This window comes from Lithobates pipiens, unplaced genomic scaffold (genome assembly GCF_037356315.1).
Source record: "Lithobates pipiens isolate NorthernLeopardFrog02 unplaced genomic scaffold, aLitPip1_a1.2 Scaffold_18, whole genome shotgun sequence".
NCBI classification, from domain to species: Eukaryota; Metazoa; Chordata; class Amphibia; order Anura; family Ranidae; genus Lithobates; species Lithobates pipiens.
Window position 1 is genome coordinate 465,881,383 of NW_027507758.1, and position 24,855 is coordinate 465,906,237.

The window sequence follows — 24,855 nt, forward strand, 5'->3', positions numbered from 1 at the left end:
TGCATACTGTGCAAGCTCTGGCCAGTGATCCATCCTCAAGACCTAGTAACCCTGTGGATTTTTGGTTGGAAAGGTCTCCAAGTCTTCTCTTGCCCCAAGGTATTCCTGCACCATGTAAATCAGACGCTGTCGATGATTGCTGGAACCGACCATACCTTGGGGCTGCGGACTAAAAAATTGACTGAACGCATCGGTCAGATGGCCACCTTCTCCACCGCTCCCTTCTGTGACTTACCGAAGCCTCAGCAACACGTTGTCCAGGAGGACCAGGAAGTTGCCACCGCCCAGGCTCTGGAAACGCATTGCACAAACCTTTCTGCAAGGCCTCCCTGAAGATGTTTTATCCTCTGCTGCGAAGGCTGGATAAGTTCTGCAACCTTACCCTTGTAACGTGGATCAAGAAGGATTGCCAGCCAGTACTGATCCCTCTCCTTGATACCACAAATCCCAGGGTCCTTTCGCAGGCTTTGCTGGATCAGGTAGGCCATGCAGCGTAGGTTTGCTGAGGCATTTGGTCCGGAGTCCTCTGGGTCACTAAGGACGACATCCGCAGCCACCTCCTCCCAGCCACGTACAAGTCCATGGCTTTCTGAGGACTGAAAACAATCCCTTGAAGACTGCTGCTGATGCTGAGTACCAGGCTCCACCTCCATGCTGACACAATCCTCCTCCGCCTCCTCATCCCTGTGTGATAGGCGGGCCTGCAGGAATACTGTCTGGATAAAGGGGGCCTTGAGAGGTAAGGAAGTCCTCCTCTTCCTCCCTCTATTCTGCCTCAAGTGCCCTGTTCATTATTCCATGCAGCGTGTGCTCCAACAGGAAGACAAGAGGGACAGTATCACTGATGCATGCACTGTCACTGCTTACCATCCTCGTGGCCTCCTCAAATGGTGACAGGACAGTGCATGCGTCCTTGATCATTAGCCACTGGTGTGGTGAAAAAAGCCAAGCTCCCCTGACCCTGTCCTGGTGCCATACTCGCACAGGCACTCATTGATGGCCCTCTGCTGCATGTGCAGCTGCTGCAGCATTGCCAACATTTGAGTTTCACCTAGTTGGCATGTCACAGATGAGGCAGTTCTTGGGCAGGTTGCATTCCTTTTGAAGGTCAGCCAGCCGAGGACTGGCATTATATGATCGGTGTAAAAGCCCACAGACTTTCCTGGCCTGCCTCAGGAGATCCTGTAAGCCCAGGTACCTGCACAAGAACCATTGCACCACCAAATTAGGGATGTCAGCCAACAGGGAACATGGGTCAAATGTCCCTGTCGGAGGGCAGAGAGGAGGTTGGTGCCATTGTCGCAAACCACCATTCCTGGCTGAAGCTGGAGTGGGATCAACCACCTGTGAACCTGCCCCTGCAGAGCTGCCAGAATCTCTGCCCCAGTGTGGCTCCTGTCCCCTAAGCAGACCAACTTAAGCAGCACATGGCATCTTTTTTCCTGAGTGCTTGCGTAGCTCCTAGAATGCCTACAGTGCACCGCTGGTTCTGAAGACAAATCTGCACAGGAAGAGACCATAGAGGAAGAAGAAGAGGAGGGGGTGGAGGAGAGGTGTGGCAGAATCGCCACTACCAGCATTTTGGAGGCATGGTGGCGGAACAAGCTCCGACATTACTGCACCCTGTCCTGCATCCTTCCCAGCTGCCAGCAGAGTTACCCAGTGAGGCGTAAAAGGTAACGTCCCTGTCCATGTCTGCTGGACCATGAGTCAGCGGTAATATGCACCTTACAGCTGACCGCCCTGTCCGAGGCCAAGACATTCCCTTCTACATGCCGGTAGAGAGATGGAATGGCCTTCCGAGGAAAAAAAATGGCGTTTGGGAACCTGCCACTTAGGTGCCGCACATTCCACAAATTCTCAAAAGTGGGCAGAGTCTACCAGCTGAAAAGGCAGCAGTTGGCCTGCTAGAAATTTAGCCAAACTAGCATTCAGCTGATCAGGATGTGGATGGCTCGGACCAAATTTCTTTTAATGGTTTAGCAACTGGGGTAGGGAAATTTGCCTGCTACAATCGGATTTAGGTGTACCGCTAGCAGATTTCCCACAAGTGCTTGGGACACCTAATTCTACACCTTCATTCCTCTCAGTGCAGGTCTCTGAGAGGACTGAAGGTATAGTCGGTTTGGAAATCCCAGCTGATGAGGAGCAAGGAGATGTCCGCCTAGTTTTTTGGTGCGGGTCTTTTAAGTACTGCTGCCAACGGACTGCATGGGAGCTCGACATATGTCTGGTGAAGCATGTGCTGCCCAAGCGGCTGCTGTTTTGGCCACACTTGATACGCTTCAGACATATGTTGCAAACTGCAACAGTGCGATCTGCTGCACATGTCTCCAAAAAGGCCAACACCAAATAACTTTTGAAAAAACGCACAGAGTCAGCAGCGCCCTTCAAATGCGGAGCTCTGTGGTGTGATGCAGTCAGTTGGCTGTCCTTAAGCTGGCCCCTGGAGGGCATCCTGCCTTGTTAGAGATGTGCCTCCTCCTCCTCTCTTCTATCAGGCACCCACGTTGAGTCTGTGACCTCATCATCCCCTCCCCCCTCGCCACTGGAGCAAGCCTGACAGTATGCTGCAACTGGGGGAACACATCTGCCAGCTTCTCCTCTCTCCCTCCTTCAAAACGCTGCGCATCCTCCTGCACATGTTCCCGACTCTGTGGTTGAACAGTTCGGGGGACTCCTCAGGACATGATGGTGGTGGGGCTAGGGAAGGAGTGACTGATGCCAGTGAGCCGATGGAATAGGCCGCTTTGGCAGCCAAACTTTTCTTAGCCTGGGTGACAGAGGATGAGGGCGGCTTTGTCATCCACTCTACCAACTCTTCTGCATGTTGTGGCTCAATATGGGCAGCTGCCGAAAAAAAAAGGACAAGCGTGCCCCACGGCCACATGCTCAGGATGAACCATATCCATGACCAGCAACATTGGCTGTAGACACAGAGCCTTCTTGCCCTCTTTTAGTGGCCTGTGAGCGTCTGCCTTTACTTGGTGGCCTTCCAGACATGCTGTAAAATTGGATTAGCAAAACACCGCCTGAAGTTTACAAGAAAAATTACACCAGCAATGGCCTGCATCAGGCATAGGCTTGGCTAGACTAGAATGCAGTGGATATATATGTAGGAGACAATATACATTGTTGATTTTGTGACCCTCATCCCAATCGGAGGCTGTCCCGATTCAGGATTTTGCCCAGGGAAATCAGGAATGTTTGCTTTTGCATTTTTGGAGCAGCTGGCTCCAATAAAATGGCCACCGGTGCCACCGCTAGATCATTCCCCCTTGTGGTCTGCGGAGAGAGGAAGGGGGCTCGATCCATGCAGCCAATGAATCGACTTCTCCTTTCACAATACTGAAGCCGGGGTTAGCTGCACGGATCAACCCCTCCCCTCTCCACTGAACACACGGCATGCCAGCCGCTCATGCCATGTTCCTTCTGCTCTTGTCTCAGTGCAGCAATTTAACTTTAATGTACAGAAGGGGGGTTAACTATATACAGGAGGGTGTTAACTATACGCAGGAGGAGGGGTGGTTAACTATATGCAGGAGGAGGGGGGGTTAACTATATGCAGGAGGAGGGGGGGTTAACTATATGCAGGAGGAGGGGGGGTTAACTATATGCAGGAGGAGGGGGGGTTAACTATATGCAGGAGGAGCGGGGTTAACTATATATACAGGAGGGAGTTAACTATGTACAGGAGGTGATACTATGTACAGGGGGAATAACTAGGTTACTATGTACAGGGGGAAAATATGTATGGGGGTAACTATGGCTCTGCCTGGGACACTGATGTAAGGACTGATTCTGCTGGGGGCACCTGATGCAAGGAGGGACGCTGCTGGGGGCACCTGATGCAAGGACAGGCTTTGCTGGGGGCAGGTGTCGTGGCTAGTGAAACCCTCAGGGATCCCACTGATTCGGCATTATGGTGAGGTGAATGATTTAATTTTATATTACAATGTAACAATAGAAATAATGCACTTCAATCATCCTGACACCATAACAATCATGGTGCCGGGATGATTGAAGCGTTAACATCAGGTGTTTAGAGTATCTTTATCTGCTGATTGTTAAACTTTCTAGAATGCACATATTTCTATTGTGTAGCATCTGGGGCTGCTGTCCCTTTTCCTCTCCATCCATCATTCATCTCAGACTCTAGCCACACCCATTTGAGCCATGCCCATTTAAGCCACGCCCACTATTTTACGTAAACCACGCCCGTTTTTTGTTTTGTTTTTTGCTATGTCATGCCTACAAACATGCCCCCCTAATTATAATACAGCTCCGCTTACAGCCCAAAAAGTGTCCCGCACATTTTTTTTGCAATGTTGCCAAATTATATATATATATATATATATATATATATATATATATATATATATATATATATATATATATATATATATATATTATGTGTGTATGTATGTATCTATCTTTATGCACTGCAGATCACTGAATCACCTGCCTGAAAGTGTATTTGGAAACGTACACCAGGAACTCCCTGCAGTCAGATATAGGCTTGGCTAGACTAGAATACAGTGAATTTATACGTAGGAGACAGTATATATATTTTATGCACTGCAGATCACTGAATCACCTGCCTGCCTGAAAGTGTATTCGGAAACATACACCAGCAATCCCCTGCAGTGAGATCTAGCTACACAGGATACAGAGCGTGTGTGTGTGTGTGTGTGTGTGTGTGTGTGTGTGTGTGTGTGTGTGTATATATGTGTATATATTAAACTGCCTGCCTGAAGTAGATTAGAAACAGTACAGCAGGAACGGTCTACCGTGAGATCTAGGTGTGAGGTCAAAGCTCATCCCTATTCAGCAGGAATCATATATGCCTGGCCCAAGTTGACATACCCATGAAGAGGTGTTTTTTTTTCCCCCTACAACAGACAAACATACAACTATTTGAATGCATACATAAAATATGTTTTCTTGTGTTTTTGCAGCTACCACATCCTGCAGTGTGCTGATATTTATGGCTCAGAATTCAATTTATCAATGGTCAGTGCTGCTGTTCAGCAAACAAATGAAAATTATGGTGGCCTTAATATTCACAGCAGTAGAATAGTATTTCCAAATGGACTGATTGACCCTTGGCATGCACTGGGGATTAACATGAGCCTTAGTACTGATGTTGTGGCTATCCCAATACAAGGTAATGCGTATGAAGACCATTATAGACATGTAATCGCTATTGTAAGTCATAGAAGTGGTTATAATTTTTAAAATGTACAATATTGTGGTATGTATCCCTGCTGCATTGTCTGGACTCATGTGAGCGGACTAATATTGATGTAGCTAGCCTTGTCTGAAATTCTGACTTAACCGTATATATTTTTCATCCATGGCATTCAATCTATATCCATATCTAGTGAGATTTATTACAATGGGACGCAGAAGGATCAACTTTTTCAAATCACAAGTCTTATCATGTCTTCCAGTCACTGCTTTAAACACTAAATATTCTTGCTTTGCTGTTAAAATAATGAAACCGTCACCTGACACTGAGATTTATTGATTTTGATTTCAAAGTAAATTCCCTGTATATATCTCTTGTATCTTTTCATGTACTCCTTGCCTTCCTTTAGCCTATAAAAAATAATAATAATTTTCAGATAGGACTAGGAACAGTTGTTCTGTTTTAAGCTATGTTGATTATACTTCTTTGCACCCTTTTGTCTTCTGCACAGGGGTGGACTGACAACTCATGGGGCCCCCGGGCAATAGGAGATTATGGGGCCACACAGTATACACAAACGCACACACACAGTATACAATCACACAGTACACACAGACATGTTTCTATTGGCTTAGAAGGTACTGGAGAGGTGGGGCAGCTATAATCTCTGGATTTTTAGACCAAAAGGATGTCGCTAATCTGTTTCAAAGACAGATGTAAAAAAAACACAAATTTTTTACATACCGTCCCTGGTTTTACTGAGGCTGGCAACCCTGATGGGGCCCCCTAGTGGCATGGGACCCTCGGAAAGTGTCCGAGTAGCCCAATGGTCAGTCCGCCCCTGCTTCTGCAGTAGTATGGTTTCTCTTATATGTCACCGAACATGCACACTTATAATAGCTGTTGAACTCATTACCGAATTTGAGTATTTTTGGCAAGCTGGAAGCAGTATTGTCTATGGCAGAAAGTCTGAACCAAAACAGAAGTAGTTGCAAATGAAAGTGTTAGGGAGTGTTAACGAAAATAAAAGAAAATACGAAGCTCAAGATGTTGATTCTGGTAAGTAGTGGCTTCTAAATAACTCATACAAAGCACAGGCAGACTAATATATTCAGCTATGCTCATGGCATACTCTCATTTTACGAAGTAGGGGACCAGAAATCTAGTGGCAATCTGGTGATGTCTACTACAGTGATTTCCAGCTTCCATGGGGATTGACTGGGTATAGCACATTCATACTTGCATTAGTTCAAGCTGGACTAATGTAACTATGGGAATAAAAGTATAAATTCCTATTTTATTTATTTCTTAGGCCTCATACATTTTATTCGCATTTTGCATTGGTGTCAATGCGCGTTTAGCCACGCTAGCTTTCAGACTCGTTTCTCTGCCTCTATTCAAAATCAATAGTTCCCTATGGGAGCCCATTGTTGTGAACAAAAGTCAGATCAAGATGATTCTACTTGCGGTATGACTTGTGTGTTGAGAATCTTGAAGGGGAACCCCACCAAAATGTAAAAAAAAATTGTGTGAGACCCCCCCCCCCCCCCAAGACAATACCAGACCCTTTGGGGGGAATCCCATACGCCCAAAAAAATGGCGCGGGGTCCCCCCCAAGATCCCTACCAGACCCTTATCCGAACGTGCAGCCCGACAGTTCAGGAAAGGGGAATGAGCGAGCACACTTGTCTTTGTACTCCTCACCTGGTTGCCACCACACACGCTTGAAAGCATCTGAACCAAATAGGTTTTTATCTTGGTTGTCTTCAGTAAACTGCACTGGCAGGCTGTAACCCCCCCCCCCCTTCAACCTCTGCAGCAATGCTGGCAGCACTCATACGTCTATTTCCCAAAGACAACCTCTGGATATGATGCCGAGCATGTGCACTCAACTTTTTTGGTCGACCATGGCGAGGCCTGTTCTGAGTGGAACCTGTCCTGTTAAACCGTTGTATGGTCTTGGCACTGTGCTGCCGTTTCAGGGTCTTGGCGATGTTCTTGTAGCCTAGGCCATCTTTATGTAGAGAAAGTGTGTATGTATATGTATTTAGCACTTCGACCTGCAGGGGATATGCTTCATAGAAGAAGCTGACCTGTGGGTGCTGGGCACTTGATGTCCGCCAGCACCCGCTAATCGTTGGGCAGAGACTCCAGAATGGAGCTCTGCCTAACCAGTAAGAAGTGATGGATTTAATGTTTCTGCAAAGCAGGGACTCAAATTCACCTCTTCTAGTAAAAACATTGATTTTGTAAACCAACCTATATATGTTTGGGATTATGGCAAAATTAGATATTTAATTTTTTTATTATTGTCAGTCTTTTTTTGTTTATAGCGCAAAAAAAAAACAAAAAAAAAAAACGCAGAGTTGATAAAATACCACCAAAATTTTATTTGGGCGCACTGTTGCATGTCTGTGCAAATGTCAGTAAAAGTAAAGCAATGCTGTACAGGCGGTCCCCGGGTTACAAACAAGATAGAGTATGTAGGTTTGTTCTTAAGTTGAATCTGTTTGTAAGTTGGAACATGTACATTTTTTAAGTGTAGCTCCAGCCAAAAAAACTATTTTCAAGCTTTTTGGATAGCATAGGGCAGTGATGGTGAACCTTGGCACTCCAGATGTTTTGGAACTACATTTCCCATGATGCTCATGCACTCTTCAGTGTGGTCGAGCATCATGGGAAATGTAGTTCCAAAACATCTGGGGTGCCAAGGTTCGCCATCACTGGCATAGGGAATGGTTATCACCCCTGTAATGTTTGTTTTGCTGCCTGTGCCCCTGTTCAGAAGATTTCATCTCACTTTCTGTCCCAATGACAATTGGATAGTGAAAATTTTGGATTGTTGTGGAAACAAGCTTTGGTGATAAAGCATCAGTGGAGACACCTTTTTCCCATAATAGCTCTTACAGGAGAGAAATTCCCTTCCTAGGGGTAGATTTCCTCTCACTTCCTGTTGTCTCCCTCAGTTTGTAAGTAGGAGTCGTTTGTAAGTCAGGTGTTTGTAACTAGGGGACCGCCTGTACCGCAAAAAGTGGCCTGATCATGAAGGGAGTAAATCTTCTTCTGGAGTGGTTAATACTGTTTTTTAACAGTTGTCTCCTATTTAGCTTTAAAGTGGTTGTAAAGTCACATTATTATCTCACTGCTATGCCCTCCTGTTTATAAAGACATAAACTACAGTGTGTGTGTGTGTGTGTGTGTGTGTGTGTGTTTTTATTTAAATAACGCTAAATGTCCTTTCTGACACCACTGCTGTACGGTCACATGATCACCCCCAGCTCTCCTTCCCCAATGTAAGTAGATCAGTGGGAGGGGCTGAGATTCCCCTCTGACATCAGCCGGCCGGCAGAGGGAGATCACATGACCGCACAGTGGCGGTGTGAGAGAAGGTATTTAGGACTATCAGTTTCAAAAAACACACACTGTGGTGTATGTTCTCAATTAAATACCAGAGAGCTGTTGAGTGCTCTGGTAGTTCATTAATTCTTCCTGTCAGTGTGTATAACTGCCTGCTCGTATGAGGCTTGAGTAAACCGCTTACAGTCTGCAAGAGCCCCTGCATGGCACCCGTGATCTGCTGTTTATGGGTGCAATGCTTTGCAGGCTCATAGTAAAATTTAAATAAAATAAATACATGCACTTTTTATTTATTTATTTTTTTACCTGCAAAAAGATGTGCATTTATTTTCACAAAGGTAAACTTATCCTTTAACTAATCATCACAGAAGAAAACTTTAACCCCAGAAATACTGAACACAACACTGCAAATACCTCAGCTTACACGTTGTGTCTTTTGTGTTAAAATTATATGCTATCCAAACTTTTGTCTTCCTTGGGTGGTAAGGTGTTTTTTTTTTTTTTTTTTTCTGTCTGTGTTTTCGATGGTGATATTTAAACACACTTTATGTCCAAATTCAGCAATTCTTCCCAAACTAAATACAATAGGAAAAAAAAAAATCACAACTTTTTTTGGATGGAGCAACATGCCACGTACACACGATCGGAATTCTCGTCGAAAAAAGCTCTGATGGTTTTCCTGTCGGAATTCCAACGGAATTCCGCTCAAACTGTTTTGCCTACACACGGTCACACCAAATTCCGATTGCCAAGAACGCGGTGACGTACAACACATACGACAGGGCTAGAAAAAGGAAGTTCAATACCCAGTAGCCAATAACTTCCATCTCGTAGTTGAATCTGAGCATGCGTGAGTGTTTGTGCTTTGGAATTGCATACACACAATCAGAATTTTCAATAGAATGTTCTCAATTTTACGAATGGAAAACTTTCTATCAAATTTTTCCTGGTGGGAATTTGGCCAGCTAAATTCCGATGGAGCATACACACGGTCGCATTTTCCGATGAAAGGCTCTCATCAGACTTTTGCTGGCCGAAATTCCGATCGTGTGTACGCGGCATTAGTGTTTGTAAAGGTTTGTGTTTTTTTATAAAAATAACAAACATGTTATACTTACCTGCTCTCTGCAAGATATTTGCACAGAGCAGCCCTGATTCTCCTCTTCTGGAGTGCCCCGCCAGCGCTTTTGGCTCCTCCCCTTCATTGGGTGCCCCCAACGAAAGCCACTTTCTATAGAGGCAGCCATGTGGGCTCGCATCCGAGTCCCACTGCTGCGTCCTTTGACAGACAGCAGGTCTCAGCCCCGCCCCCTGCTCCTGTGTCACAGGATTTGACTGACAGCAGCGGGAGCCAATGGCTTCTGTTGCTAGCAATCTGTCCAGTGAGGAGAGAGGCAGTATGCATAGAATGCATTAAGGTGAAAAACCTTGAGACTTTACAACCGCTTTAACCTTGGTCTGAAAGGAAAAACCTACTGTCCTATATAAATCTCCTTTTAGCCAAATTAACTTAAAATGATAAGTAGTGTGAAAAGTCATATAAGTGTAAGGCCTCATTCGCACTGAGACTACTGTATTTTAGCTTTTCTAAACACAGAATTCACCTGGGAATTATACAGTAAATACAGTATTTTTATATCCCCCAGATTTTATTTTATTTTCTCGAAATAAAGCAAAACTGACCACACTTAAGCATAGGTAAATGTACAGTGTCAATGGCACCATTGAAAAAAACTATTCGAGAATTCATTTGCATGTAGAAATGTTCAGTGCAAGTGTGAATAAGACGATTAAAAAATAAAACACGCAAGGCAATGGCATAATGTGCTAGTATGCATCCCATAATAGTGCATTATGAAATACTCACCTTGAAACAAAGCTCTCCAGTGCTATAAAGGCTTGGGCCACGATGATGTCACTCCTGCGCATGCACTGTAAGCCGGACTTTCAAAACGCATTCGCTGATGATGTCGGCTGCATGCACTCTGAATATATCCTAAACTGTGCAAGTTTAGAATATATTCACAGTACCTACCTGCAGGTACAAGTGGTAGTACAGAGTTTACTACCACTTTAACCTCTTCACGCAGGCACCTCCCGACCCCTTAAGAGGTTTGACGTGGGGAGGTGGGGTGGGGCTTAAAGCGGGACTGTACTGGGGAAAAAAATATTAAAAGCCAGCAGCTATAAATACTACAGCTGCTGACTTTTAATAAATGGACACTCACCTGTCCCGGGGTCCAGCGATGCCGAGGCCGATCGATCGCTCGGCTCTCGGCTGCTGCCACCACCATTCTAGGTGAGGGAATCAGGCGGTGAAGTGAATCGGCTTCACTTCCCAGTTCCCTACTGCGCATGGGCGAGTCGTGCAGCGCAATAGGAATTGCCCGCGCTGTCTATGGGACCCGTGTGTGTCCCAGCAGACAGCGCGGCAGGACAGGAAGAGGCATAGACTCCCATGGGAGTCTATGCCCGGAAGTGGGTGTAAATACCTGTCTTTGACAGGTATCTCCACCCTCCTCCCCCCTGAAAGGTGCCAATTGTGACACCGGAGGGGGGGAGGGTTCCGATCAGTGGAAGTTCCACTTTAGGGTGGAACCTTGCTTTAAGATCACATCATCAGCCATGATTGGCTGTCACTGCGGTCACGCGATCTATTGCTTGCGATTGGGAGCTTTCGATTAGGGGATGGTATTTCATGCAAATATGCGACCTCCATGTGTAGAGGCTGCATATTTGCATGCGGCCGACCCCAATGGGTTAAAGTAGACCTGTCATTAATCCACAAGGTGACTGTTGGCCTCCTATGATTAAAAAAGACAAAATGGGGGAATTTGCTAAAACTGGAGCAGACAGAATCGGTTGAGCTATGCATATTTATCAGTGAACTATCTTCAGTTTGGTCAGTTAACCACTTAAGGACCGCCGTATTGCCATTGTACGTCATCGCAATGGCACAGGCAGGCACAAGCACGTACATGTACGTGCTTGCCTTCCAGCGGGTGGGGGGGTCCGATCGGACCCCCTCCCGCTGGATACGGTGGTCCGGTTTGCTTCAGGAGCGATCCGTGATGAGGGGATGGCCGTTGGTTTCTGGCCACCCCCTCTGGATCGCTCCTGGCCAATGAGAAGCTTCCTCCCACTGTGTATTGTTTACACAGGAAGGAGAAAGTGATGTCATTCTCCTCGGGGCAGTCTTTTTGACCAGACTACGAGGAGAAGACTAAAAGTAAGTGTGCACCAACACTACACTGACATGTAGGTACACACAGGCACACAGGTGTCGCTAGTGTCGCTAGGTAGCTAGTTTTTTTTTTAGGTTCACCGCCAGGTTTTTATAGCGCTAGGTACCCCGATATACTACCCAATAATGGTTTTAACCCCCTGATTGCCCCTAGTTAACCCTTTCACCAGCGATCACAGTATAAGTGTCACTGGTGACGCTGGTTAGCCAGTTAGTTATTTAGGTTCCCCGTCAGGTTTTTATATAGCGCCAGGGACCCCCATATACTACCTAATAAAAATTTGAACCCCCTGATTGCCCCTAGTTAACCCTTTCACCACTGATCACCGTATAAGTGTTACGGGTGACTCTGGTTAGTTTGCTTTTTATAGCATCAGGGCACCCACCATTTATTACCCAATAAAGGTTTAACCCCCTGATCACCCGGCGGGTGATATCAATTAGGTTTTAGGGACAGGGTCTGCGTCGCCCCAGGCAGCGCTAGGTTAGTGCCAGTACCGCTAACACCCACACGCAAAGCATAAACCTCCCGTAGTCGTATAGAATCTGAACAGATCAATATCTGATCTGATCAGATCTATACTAGTGTCTCCAGCAGTTTAGGGTTCCAAAAAAACGCATTGTTCGCGGGATCAGCCCAGATACCTGCTAGCACCTGCATTTTGCCCCTCTGCCCAGCCCATCCAAGTGCAGTATCGATCGATCACTGTCACTTACAAAACACTAAACACATAACTGCAGCGATTGCAGAGTCAGGCCTGATCCCTGCGATCGCTAACAGTTTTTTTGGTAGCATTTTATATTTAAATCAGGAAGGCAGTGCTTGGTTTTCGGGGTCCCGTACGTGGCTAGGCTCCCAAAAAGTCCCCCACATGTGGTATCCCCGTACTCAGGAGAAGCAGCAGAATTTATTTTGGAGTGTAATTTGACTTATGCCCATAGCATGTGTGAGCAATATATCATTTAGTGACAACTTTGTGCAAAAAAAAAAAAAATTTGTAATATTCCCCCAACTTGTGGCAAAATATAAAATATTCCATGGGCTCAACATGCCTCTCAGTAAATAGCGTGGGGTGTCTACTTTCCAAAATGGGGTCATTTTGAGGGGTTTTGTGCTATTTTGGCATTTTATGGCCTTCGAAACTGTGATAGGTAGTGAGGAGTGAAATCAAAAATTTGCACCCTTAGAAATCCTGAAGGTGCTGATTAATTTTCGGGGTGCCGTGTGCGACTAGACTCCCAAAAAGTCCCACACATGTGGTATCCCCATACTCGGGAGAAGTAGCGGAATATATTTTGTGGTGCAATTCCACATATAACCATGGCATGTGTGAGCAATATATCATTTAGTGACAACTTTTTGTAAAAAAAAATTTTTTTGTCATTATTCAATCCCTTAGGACAAAAAAAAATAAATATTCAATGGGCTCAACATACCCATCAGCAATTTCCTTGGGGTGTCTACTTTCCAAAATGGGGTCATTTGGGGGGGGGTTTGTACTGCCCTGCCATTTTAGCACCTCAAGAAATGAGATAGGCAGTCATAAATTAAAAGCTGTGTAAATTCCAGAAAATGTACTCTAGTTTGTAGACGCTATAACTTTTGCGCAAACCAAAAAATATACGCTTATTGACATTTTTTTTACTAAAGACATGTGGCTGAATACATTTTGCCCTCAATGTATGACTAAAATTTAGTTTATTCGATTTTTCTTATAATAAAAAGAAGAAAATATCTTTTTTTTTCAAAATTTTCGCTCTTTTTCCATTTATATTGCAAAAAATAAAAATCGCAGAGGCAATCAAATACCATCAAAAGAAAGCTCTATTTGTGGGAAGAAAAGGACGCAAATTTCGTTTGGGTGCAATATTGCATGACCGCGCAATTACCAGTTAAAGCAGCGCAGTGCGAAATTGGAAAAAGATCTCTGGTCCTTAAGGTGTTTATTGGTCCGGGGCTGAAGTGGTTAAGCTTTGAAAATGAAAGCTACAAGCTGAATGGTTACCATGCACGTCTGCTCAATATTCTGGTTGTTCCAGTCTTGGCAAATTCCCTTAAGGCTCGGTTTCCACTATTGCAACCCCCAAAGTCGTGCGACTTACAGTGCGACTTCACATTGCAATTTTTTGATGCAATGTCATGCGACTGGTGAGAACCATGGGAGAACAAGTTGCACCGAAATCGGAACAAAGTAGTACAAAATCTTTTTGGGGAGTCGCTGCAACTTGAGTTTCACCAATTAGAACGGGGACTATTAAAATACATGGATTTTGACTTGTCATGCGACTTCACATGTTTCAAGTTGTACAACAACTCGCAGTAGTGGAAACAGAGCCTAAACGTTCCTAAGCTCCACATTTGACCTAAACTTTATACAAAAATCACATGGTCTTTGGGTTCTAGAAGCATTTTGGACTTTTCACTTTGTTAGTGACTGCAGGAAGTATATAGCTTTTAATTAGACCACATTTATTAGCTGGAAAAGTTTCCTCCAATTTAATTTTACTTTTAGTGGCACCTCTGTTTCCATTTTCGGTCAAATACTGCCTCACTTTACAGGTGGATGATAGCTGATATAATTTAGCCATGAAGTCAGTGAAAGTCTGACCACAAAATGAATAATAGAGAGGAACTAAATCAAAGAAAAATCCTTCCTGACTAATAAAGGTAATAGCAGGCATCTTGTGATCTCTGCTCTTAAGCAAGACTTTTACTTTTGAAAGAAAAAGCGTTTATATTGGTTTCTCTCAAGTTATGAATTTTATATTTTTGGTATATTGTAGCACAGTTTATTTTCTCCAGGGTAGGGCCCCAGTGCTGCGATCCAATTTTGATCTGATTCTCAGTGTGATTATGTTGTGCAACTTGGATGTGGTTGCCAAAATCCTACTGGAATCGCACATAGCACAGTAATCTTTTTCAAAATCGCACCATGCTGAGTTGCACTGATGTGAGTGGGCACCATTGAAAACAATGTGATTTACATTGTCCTATATTTCTGTGTAACACAAGTCACATCTGAAATCGCACTAGTGTAAGTTAAGGAGTACATACTCTAATGCCGCGTACACGCGACCAGACTTTCCGTCGGAATAAACTGACGGTCTTTCTGATGGAGTTTCCGCTGAAACGGACTTGCCTACACACGTTCACACCAAAGTTTGTTCATTTAGAACGCGATGACGTATGACGCGACTAGAAAAGGAAATTCAATAGCCAGTAGCCAATAGCTGCCCTTTTTTGGTCTATTTGGAATAGCACACAGACGAACGGTTTTAAATCTTTCCGACGGAATCAATTCCCATTTCTAGGTCCATCAGAATTTTTGAAAAAAAAGGCAGATAAAATCCACACACAATCGGAATATCTGATTAAATTATTCAGTCGGACCTTTTCTGCTGGAAAGTCCGGTCATGTGTACGCGGCATAGGAGTTCCCAGATACTTACAGTAGGTAGAAGGGAACAGAGTACCCAAGGGCATAACAAAAATAATGAATATACTATAAGTGTAAGTGCAGCAAGGAGCAATCCCAGATAGCTATCTACAAGGGACAGCTTAAAGCCATTTAAGCCATCAAAGCTATCCTACACCTCTGCTTGGGGATTCTAGTGAGGAGCCAGGTGGTTTGGCACTACTCTGAGGAAGGAGAGTACTTGTAGTAAGCAGTTTGGGATTGATCTTTCCCAGTTGGGCTATTCAGTTTGTTCTACTGGAATACAGCATTGTACCCTTTTCTGGAAACCAGAGACAGTGATGCATATTCTCAAGTTCTGTTTTACTACAGTTCTGGGAATCCCATACCACCCTTTTCCCATCCAAGTTGATTCCCCTAATAAACTAAAAACAAAACCCTTGGACTGGTTTCTGTCTAGAGTGCGTGCTGAAATTACCTCTTGCCTGGCTGTGCATGTGGCTTTACAGATCACAACTGCAACAGGGCATCTCTAATCTTCCCATGAATGTCTTGCGCTTTCACACCATTTGGGGGGATTTCCACTTCTAGGAACTCCCCGTAATCGGTAATTATTCTCAGTAATTTCAATTGAAGCAATTCGAAAAAAGGTTTTCTCAAGTCATCTTCCAGGACGGCACACCTGAGAGATGAGAGGCTCCTCCCTACAGGAAACACAATCAATCGACAGCTGTTTTAAGTCCCCACCCTTCCCCTTGATCCTCAGTTTTTGATTGTGTTTCTCCCTACACAGCGAAACTGTTAGTTTTTTTTTTCCAAATGACCCGAAGCCTGGGGCTGGTGGTCTCCCCCTGGGAGCCGGACCACAAGCCTGGGAAGCCTCTGGGTCTGGTAGGATATTCTTGTCCTTCCTGGGGGGTTCCCCTATCTTTTCCTCAGGGCGGGCAGCAGAAATTGGAAGAGCCCCCCTGAGAGCTGAAGGACCCTGGGTACAGTGGTGTACCCAGAACTTCAGGGGCCATTATCCTGTCTCCCCCTCCTTACCTGTACAGGTGGCTGTTCAGACGGGGGTGCTGGCCATCGGTTCTTTCCAGGGGGATCTTGTCCCCGACTCCTGGGTCCCCGGTAGCTCGCGTGGGCTGCCGGAGAGGGCGTGGCAACAAGCACCCGCGTAATTTTCAAACTTCGGGAAAATGGCGGCGGCGTTCTTACCCAGGAGGGAAGGCTGAGAGTCAGTAGGAGCAGGCGCCCACATCCTCCTTTCTCTAGAGCGAGGAGGCACCAGTTTACTACGGTGGATGTCTGCCTTAACCACCTCAGATATGAAGATGGGAATGAGGAATGGAAGGCATTGCCCCCCCCCCATGTATATAGACTGACTGACTGGTACAGTGCAGGACACAGCCTAACCTAGCACCTCCCTATGGGGACAGCAGTTGGGGGGGGGGGGAGCACTTTGGCGGCTATCCTCCTTGCGTGTGGACCATAAGGATGGAAAAGCAAGCCCGCTGGCTGTGGCAAAAAGAGGAAGACGACAACGGTGAGTACTTTACTTTCCTTTTGCTGTGGGAAATTAGCTGCAAAATCCCCAATTCCAGCCAGAGGGTTTCTGGGCATTTGAGATCTCACCTGGGGTCTGGATTCAAATAGCCCTTAAGCTTCTGCTAAAAACACCAGCTGCCTCTTACATCAGAGAAGCTGTATGGTGGACAGGTGGTGCAGAGGAACGAGTGTGCCTAAACCACCTCAGATGAGAAAGAGGTAGGTAGGCCATTGCTCCCCCTTCCCCGTGTATATACTGACTGGTGCAGTGCAGAACTTGGGGTCGGGATAAAAAAAGCGCAGACGCCACTGCTAAAACCACCAGCCACAGCTCCCTCTTACAGCAGAGACACTGTGGTTATCGCAGCAGTAGGTTGCCAGCCTCTCCCTACATGCCCAGTTGTGGTACATTTAGTAGGGATGAATATAGCGTACAGAGGGGACCTGGTAGATACAAAGTTACTTACAGGCCAGGTATACCACTGAACAGGTTATTATTGGGCAGTGGTTGGTGGATTCAGAAGCTCCCCTGGTCAGCAGGTGCACTAGGTTACCGGCCCTATTAGCCCAGCTGCTAGGAATCTGAAGTTGCTTCACAATGTTTAAAAGCTGACCTAACATTCAAGGATGGGCAGAGACCAAGCTACTGTGTGGCACAGTAGGGGTTCCCTTGTCACAGATCCTCCTTTTGGGGGTTGCCTGCTATAGTTAACTTTCATAAGCTCCAACCTCCCACTCCACCTTTACACTGTGTTTATATTATAGTGTAGGAGGTAAGAAGAAACTTTTTTTATTGGTTTGGGCTACAATCCACTCATTGGCAGATCTAAAGGCGATTCACCATAGATCGCTCCCTACATCCTTTTAATTGAGGATTTTCTGTGCAAACCTATGCAAGAGCTACATAATTGATTGTTTGAAGCCTGCAAATAGCTATTTACCTCCAAGGCTAAACTGGTAACCACCTCTTCTAGAGAGGTCTTAAATTGGTCTCTAGGGCTGGGCTCATTGAGACTTTAGTTGCTAATCAGCACCACCTGGATATGTGCTGGCTAGCGTTTGCTCAGTCTATGGAGGTAAGGTAGGACAACAACTACTACTAATAGTAGGGTGTCCAACCATTTTAGGATCTGTTCCTTCTCTGGTGGTGAAGGTTTAGTATCTACAGCCCAGGCTATGCCTATGAAATAAATTGCCTGTTGGTTATTTCATAAAGGGATAGACCATGACTCCTCATTGGCTGCACACCAGTAGACCTCAGTAGTGAAGGTTTGTGCTTGCTGGGATGTTTTTGTGGCACAGCAGAAATACACATTGAGATTTGTGACATCTCTGCTTAATAAGGACTATATTTCTGTACATCAGAAATGCACTGCACTGAAGCTTGTTTTCTGTCCTTTATATACTAAAGGTACTGCTTTGTTTGGCTACAGATCAGAAAAATACAACAGTGAAGGTGGTCTGTACTTTCTGGTTTTGTGTTGCACAGCAGAAATGCACATCATTGAGTCTGGTGACATCTCTGCTCATAATGGTTATATTGCTGCACATCAGACATACACAAGATTGAGGTCTGTCTGTGGGGCTTTGTGTCCTGTTTTACTGCCTTGTTGGTTACTTATCAGAAAGGCAGCAGTGAAGTCTGATGGTCCTGATTTGCGTGGCGCTGTGCTGATTCAGACAGTGCTATTAACAGCAATGGCTGCCGAGTTTAAACATGCGATTTGACATGTTGAGTCGCATGACAAATCATTTCAATATGGATGTGCTATCTCTATTCATAGTGTTTTATTGTTGCACATCAGATTTATACAGCATTAAGGTCTGTGAGGTTTTGTGTCCTGTATTACTGCCTTATCAGAAAGGCAGCAGTGAAAATTGATGGTTCGAATTTGTTGGGCTACATAGTAGAAATACAAATTGAACCCCTGCCAGGTGTAGTACATATACTGCCTTTGGTAATCCATGTAGCACCACAAAGTGGTGTTGTGCTGATTTTAGCCATGCGATTTGACATGTTGAGTCGCAAGGCCAAATCGCTTCAATATGGATGTGCTATCTCTATTCAGAATTGTTATATTGTTGCACATCAGACATATACAAGATTGAAGGTTGTCTGTCCTTTTATGTCTTGCATATACTGCCTTATTGGCTGCATATCAGAAAGGACACAGCAGTGAAGGTTGCTTGTCTTTTTCTGATTTTGTTTTTGCTGCTCAGCTGAGAGACACATTGAGGATGGTGGCCTCTCTGCTCAGTATTGGTATATTACTACACATCAGACATACACAAAGATTGAATGTTTGTGTCCTGTATGTCCTATATTTACTGCCTTATCGTTTGTATATCAGGCTAAGCAGTGTTTCTCATGGATCTACCTTTCTGCATCTTAGGGATACACAGCAGGGGTTTGTTGGCTGCAATCCTCCAGGGAGTCACAGCATTGGGGACCCCTTACTTGTTCAACCTGAAAATTGCTATTTGTTTTTTTTTTTTTTTCCCTGCGACCTGTGTAATCTTGAGGTCTGTGGATCCAGGAATCAGGGACTGCTGGTGTCGCACAGACACAAATGGTACCCATTGGAAGCCATAGTATATGACTTCTCATGCGTCTTGCAGTCCCAAGTCGCAGGTTGGGTCGCACGGGTGTGGGAACCCTAAACTTATCTGTCCCTTCTGATTGAGGTTTTGCTACACAGCAGGAATACTCATCATGATGTTATTATTTTATTTTGCAGCAGACCAGAAAGATTGCAGCTGTAAAGGCTGTCTGTCTTTTTCCTCAGTGTCTGCTTTTATGTTGTTGCACAGCAGAAATACTCAAGATTGAAGCTTGTTGGTGCTTTCTGTTTCAGAAAACACAATGCTGCAGGTTGCTTGTGTTCTTTCTCAGTGTTGGTTCTATCTGAACTACACTACAGAAGTGCATGACCGAAAGGATTGTCTTGTGTTCCATATTTTTCCCTGTGGCATAGCAAAAATGCACAACACGGGAGTTGGTGTTCATATTAATCTTATAACTGTGGTGGTTTGTCAGAAATACACAACATAGAAGTTTGGGTCTTTCTGTCTTTATAGCCTTGTTTTGCTGTACATAGGTAAAGCACAACAGTAAAGGGGGTTCCTGTCCTTTCCGTATTTATAGATCAGTTATGACCTAGCTAGCTGCACTAAAGAAATACGCAGCATTTAGGGTTTGCTTGAGTCTTAATGTTTTTACGTCTTGGCAGCACATCAGAAAACCAGACTATGAGGACTGTTTGTCTACGTTGAGGTTCAGATTTGGGTCTCTTCCCATATTTGATATATTGGTTTAGCTAGTCACACTCAGGCACACAACATTGTTGTCTATGCTTGTGTCCTTTCTGTCTAAATCTATTGTGCCGTGCCCACAATCTATGATCATTTTATTTGTGATATTAATAATGCATGTATCACCTTTTTGTATTTCAGCCTTCTTTTCTATGGAGGGGCCAGGAGTTCGGGCTGCAGCTGCCACATGTCAGAAAACCTTGACCACTTGCATTCAGGGATGCCAGAACCATTTCCTAGGGTTGAAGCCCTGTAGGGTTATGGGACACTGGAGGAAGGGGATAATGAATCGCCCTGTTTAGTAAGAACTTGGAGAGTTCTGTTCAGAGGAGTATTGGGGCCTAAGGATGAAGTATAAAGATGTATACCCGATCGAATAGGTTTCGGCTCGGTGCATGGCCTTCATTTTGCCCTTTTAGCAAAACTAGACATAGCAATATGGGTAGTCTACTCCTGCTAGGGACTTTAATCTCCTGAAGAAGGCTCTCAGGCGTAAGTAAGGACATAAATTGGGCGTGCCTTAAACCCAGGGTTCAAGCTTCTGTTAATATATTTCCCTTAAGTATGCTTCCCTTTAGTCTTTTGCTGACATAAAGATAAAAAGGAAGCAGTTTTATTTCCCTCAACAGGATAGTGTTAAGACAGGCCCTCTTATTGATTAATGTAGTGTCCTTGTCTTACACAGGTCTCTTATTTATCTTTTTAGTGGTTCTAAGTAGCACCTACAGGCATAATAGGCCATGGTTGTTAGATGTGTGAGATAGGCAACATTGCTAACCTACAAGTTTAACATGTTTTCTGATTCAATTTTTAAGAGCCCATTTCACCTAGATACTGCATCTGAAGCGGAAAAGGCAGGAACATCTGTGGAGCAGACCTGCAGATCAGCCGCATGATCCAGCTAAGATGCCTTCATCAAGCATATGAGCGTATGGAGTGGAGGTAAAGCTCACTGCAGAGCCAAGGTTCGCCAAGAGGGTTTTGCAGTGGCCCCACCCTAAGGTAGGCCTGAGGTACTTGTTTATCCTCTTAGGTGTGCCGTCCTGGAAGATGACTTGAGAAAAGTACCAGTTACTTACCGGTAACTGTCTTTCTGGGAAATCTTCCAGGACGGCAGGCCTACTTCCCGCCCGTTGGAGGAGGGAAAATTCTAGAACACTAGAAGGTGAGTACCTATGAGGAATGATTTCCCTTGTGAACCTGGTTCAGGAGTTACTTCTCTACAAACTGAGGATCAAGGGGAAGGGTGGGGACTTAAAACAGCTGTCGATTGATTGTGTTTCCTGTAGGGAGGAGCCTCTCATCTCTCAGGTGTGCCGTCCTGGAAGATTTCCCAGAAAGACAGTTACCGGTAAGTAACTGGTACTTTTTCACCTTTTAAAGTGATTGTAAAGTCGTTGTGTGTTATTTTTATTTATTTTTTTATGACAAACATGGTATACTTGCCTCCTCTGTTGCACTGGATTTGCATAGAGCATCCCAGAGCCTTCTTTTCTTGGGTCCTTCTTTGATGCTCTTGCCCCCCCCCCCCCTCCTGTCGAGTGCTGCCCAGGGCAAGCAGCTTGCTATGGGGACACCCGAGCCGAGCTGCAGCTCTGTGTGTCCATTCAGACATGCAGCTTCTGTTCAGCCCCGTCCCCTCTCTCTCCTTATTGGCTAAGTGACTTTAATTTACAGCTACCGGAGCCAATGGTGCCACAGCTGTGTCTTAGCCAATCAGGAGGGAGAGTCAAAGATGGCCAAGGGACTCGTGGACATTGCTGGACAGAGATGGGGCTCAGGTAAGTATTAGGGGGTGTTTAGGAGGCTGCTACACACAGAAGGCTTTTTATCTTAAAATCATAGAATGCATTAAGATAAGAAAACCTTCTGCCGTTACAACTCCTTTAATGCATTCTCTGCATTGAGGGTAAAAACGTTGCAATAGCCGCAACCCCCCCACCCCCCTCAACACTTACCATATTTCTTTATTGACCCAGTGTTGTGTGGTCTTCGCTTCCCCATTTTCTCCCTCACAAGCTTCACTGAGAGCAGTGGGAGCCATAGGCTTTTGCGGCTGTCAGTCAAATTCATTGAGGAGAGGGACAGTTCTGAGCCATGCTGTATGTGTCTATGGATGCACACAGCTCGGCTTGGGAGGACACCCGTTTGAGTGCCCACACAGCAGCCAGCTTGCTATGGGGGTCACCCAGAGAAGTGTAAGACCCCAGAGGTGAAGGTAAGCAATCACTTTTATGCAATGCCATTGCACAGAGCAGGTAAGTATATCATGTTTGCTATTTTAAGAAAAAGCCTTTCCAATCACTTTAAGGCCCCATTTACAACCACTCAACACGTGTTTTTTTTTAAATTGTTTGTAGTTTTTGTGCGACAGCACAGGGTAGCCCCTCCACTTGAATGGGCTGCCCTACGCACAACAAATGTGTCAAAGTAGCTCCTGCACTATTGTTTTCAGAGAGCCTCATGTGTGTTTGAAATGCATGTTTTGGTGCATGACAAAATGCATGACTGCCACCTGCATTAAGAAGTAATGGCACCATAAGTGCAATACACCTTTTTTTTTTTTTTTTTTTTTTTTTTTTGCATGTTCCCAAAAAGCCGAGGTGGAGGGTGGAGGTTTGCACACCAGGGTTAAAGAAGAAACAACTCTGCTATGACCTAACTTTGAATCATATTATATAGAAGTTTTATATAGAAGTTTTATATAGAGGTTTTTCTATTATGTATAGAATGTTTGCTTCATTTTATATCACATTTAGTGATTTATAGAGCGTTGCTAGCTTTATTTCATAATTTGCATGCCAACAAAAAATGGGAGGGCACTAAAGTTCTATTTACAGTTGATATCACAGACTGGCAACATTTGATAGAAAAACTTCATCCACTTCTCTACAAGTGAAGTCTGGCGAATTTGGAAAGCCAGATTACATGCATCTTTGGATACTATGTGAGGAATGTTAAAATTTCTGAATTATAAGCACATTTTTATCATCCATCAGCCATGTTGAATCAACAAGATGAACAGGTCATTGTTATGATTCTATCATGCATTAGAATAATAGGCATCTTAGTCCAGACAGGAGTGTTTTATTACTCCATTTGTACTGGACCTTTGTACTGTACAAGTAAGAAGTCATCTTGTTAAATGTGCAAACAAAATGTTCCCCTTTTCATATAATGAAACCGCTATTCTGTTGAAGTCACATAACAAAGTGACCATCCTAGTATTTGCCAAATATACCTGTATTTTTCTATGGAATTGTATGTGTTCTTCACATTTGTATTAATAAAATGTTGACTTTATTATGAATAATTTGCTGTGTATGGTGTCTCAAAAGTCAGAATTCACAAATTTCTGCACAACCAGTGTGGCACCACACCCAATACTTCAGACCTCATATGTAGTAGATCTTTGTTTTTAGGTCTTGGACTGATCCATAAATTGGTATAAACATGTTTTTTTTTTTTTTTCAACCATAGAGTAGAAGTAAGGTCACTTATTATTGTCTGGCCTTTGTTTTAGATGCTGCTCACTGTGCCGATATGTATCCTGCCCGACCCGAAGAGCCTTCCATGTTACCAGCTGCAAGAAAACAGATATATGATCTGCTTACAAAATGGCTACAGTTATAAACACTGTAAATGTTCTAACCTCTTATGGGTGCTGCTTACACTTCCTACCCACATAATATCAAACATAATGTTTATTACCCTATAAAGATTTTACAAATGACATGATTGTTTTCCAGTCACTGCTAATACATCTTCTATCATGGCCTTGCATGCGTCAGCATACTGCGAGCTGTCATTTAAAAAGATGCTGCAGAGCACAAATTATTCTGCATAATAAATATGTTGTATCACATAAATGTAATTCCACGAGGGTTGCATCTACCCTGCAGATGGCTTTCAACATATCGGAAGATTTTTGTGTCAACATGTGACAGAAGTTTGCTGTTTATAAAAACTTTTTGTCACTGGCTTTTGATTTTTTTTGGTTAGTATAGTAATAAACTATTTTATTTTTTCAAAACGCCTTGTGTATTTTTCCATTTTTTTTTCTCTCTCTCTCTCTCTCTCTCTCTCTCTCTGTGTGTTTCAGTAATCTGTGTTGTTTTGTCCTTTTTCCTATTTCAAAAGAGACATTTATGCAAAACTCTCAAATGACAAAACAAGAACTACAAAACCCAGTGCTGTGACGGCAAACCTAAGGTGCAAAATACCTAATACAGTTTATCTGTTTACACATTTCTGGCTGAATGAACAGCTATTTTGTTACACTTGTTGAACAAGTATAATAAAATACCCTTTCACTGGTATATTTAATAGACCGTAGGAAATCTGAGAAATGTATTGTTCGACTTTACTTACACTTTACACTAGCCAAGCCTCTAGCATAAAAAGAAGGTGGATGAAAATGCTGATAAGAAAGATCAGGGATGGCGAATTTGCAACCTTTTTTCATATGAGTTGTCTGAATGCCAGGTACATGGTGCTTGGTCATTCAGTATGTAAAAGATGTTTAATGGTTATATTTAATTAAAAAGCTTCTCATTGTTAAGCAATGCCCTTTTTAATTGTAATGTAAAGGTTGTATGTAAATATTACTAGATTATTTTTATATATCATATTGAAGTAAACACCTTACACAATAGTTGCTACTTGCTTCCTTGTATTAACGTCCTTTTTTATAGATTTGCTTTTTTGTAGTACATTTATTTTCCCCGAACACCTCATCATCTCGCATCTAGAAGGGAAAAAAATATACAATTCATTACCCAATGCAGTCCTAAG

The 24,855-nt window shown here is 44.0% G+C and overlaps 1 protein-coding gene across 1 annotated transcript in view; it reads left to right on the forward strand.

Moving 5' to 3' along the window:
• LOC143988602 (putative serine protease K12H4.7) overlaps positions 1-24,094 on the forward strand; it is a 151,784-nt gene extending 127,690 nt beyond the window's left edge. The window contains exons 8-9 of the mRNA XM_077488286.1: positions 4,959-5,167; positions 23,585-24,094. Of these exons, the coding sequence (XP_077344412.1) occupies positions 4,959-5,167; positions 23,585-23,694 (319 nt within the window). The 3' untranslated portion in view covers positions 23,695-24,094. The remainder of the gene's footprint in view (positions 1-4,958; positions 5,168-23,584) is intronic.
• The last annotated feature ends 761 nt before the right edge of the window (positions 24,095-24,855 follow it).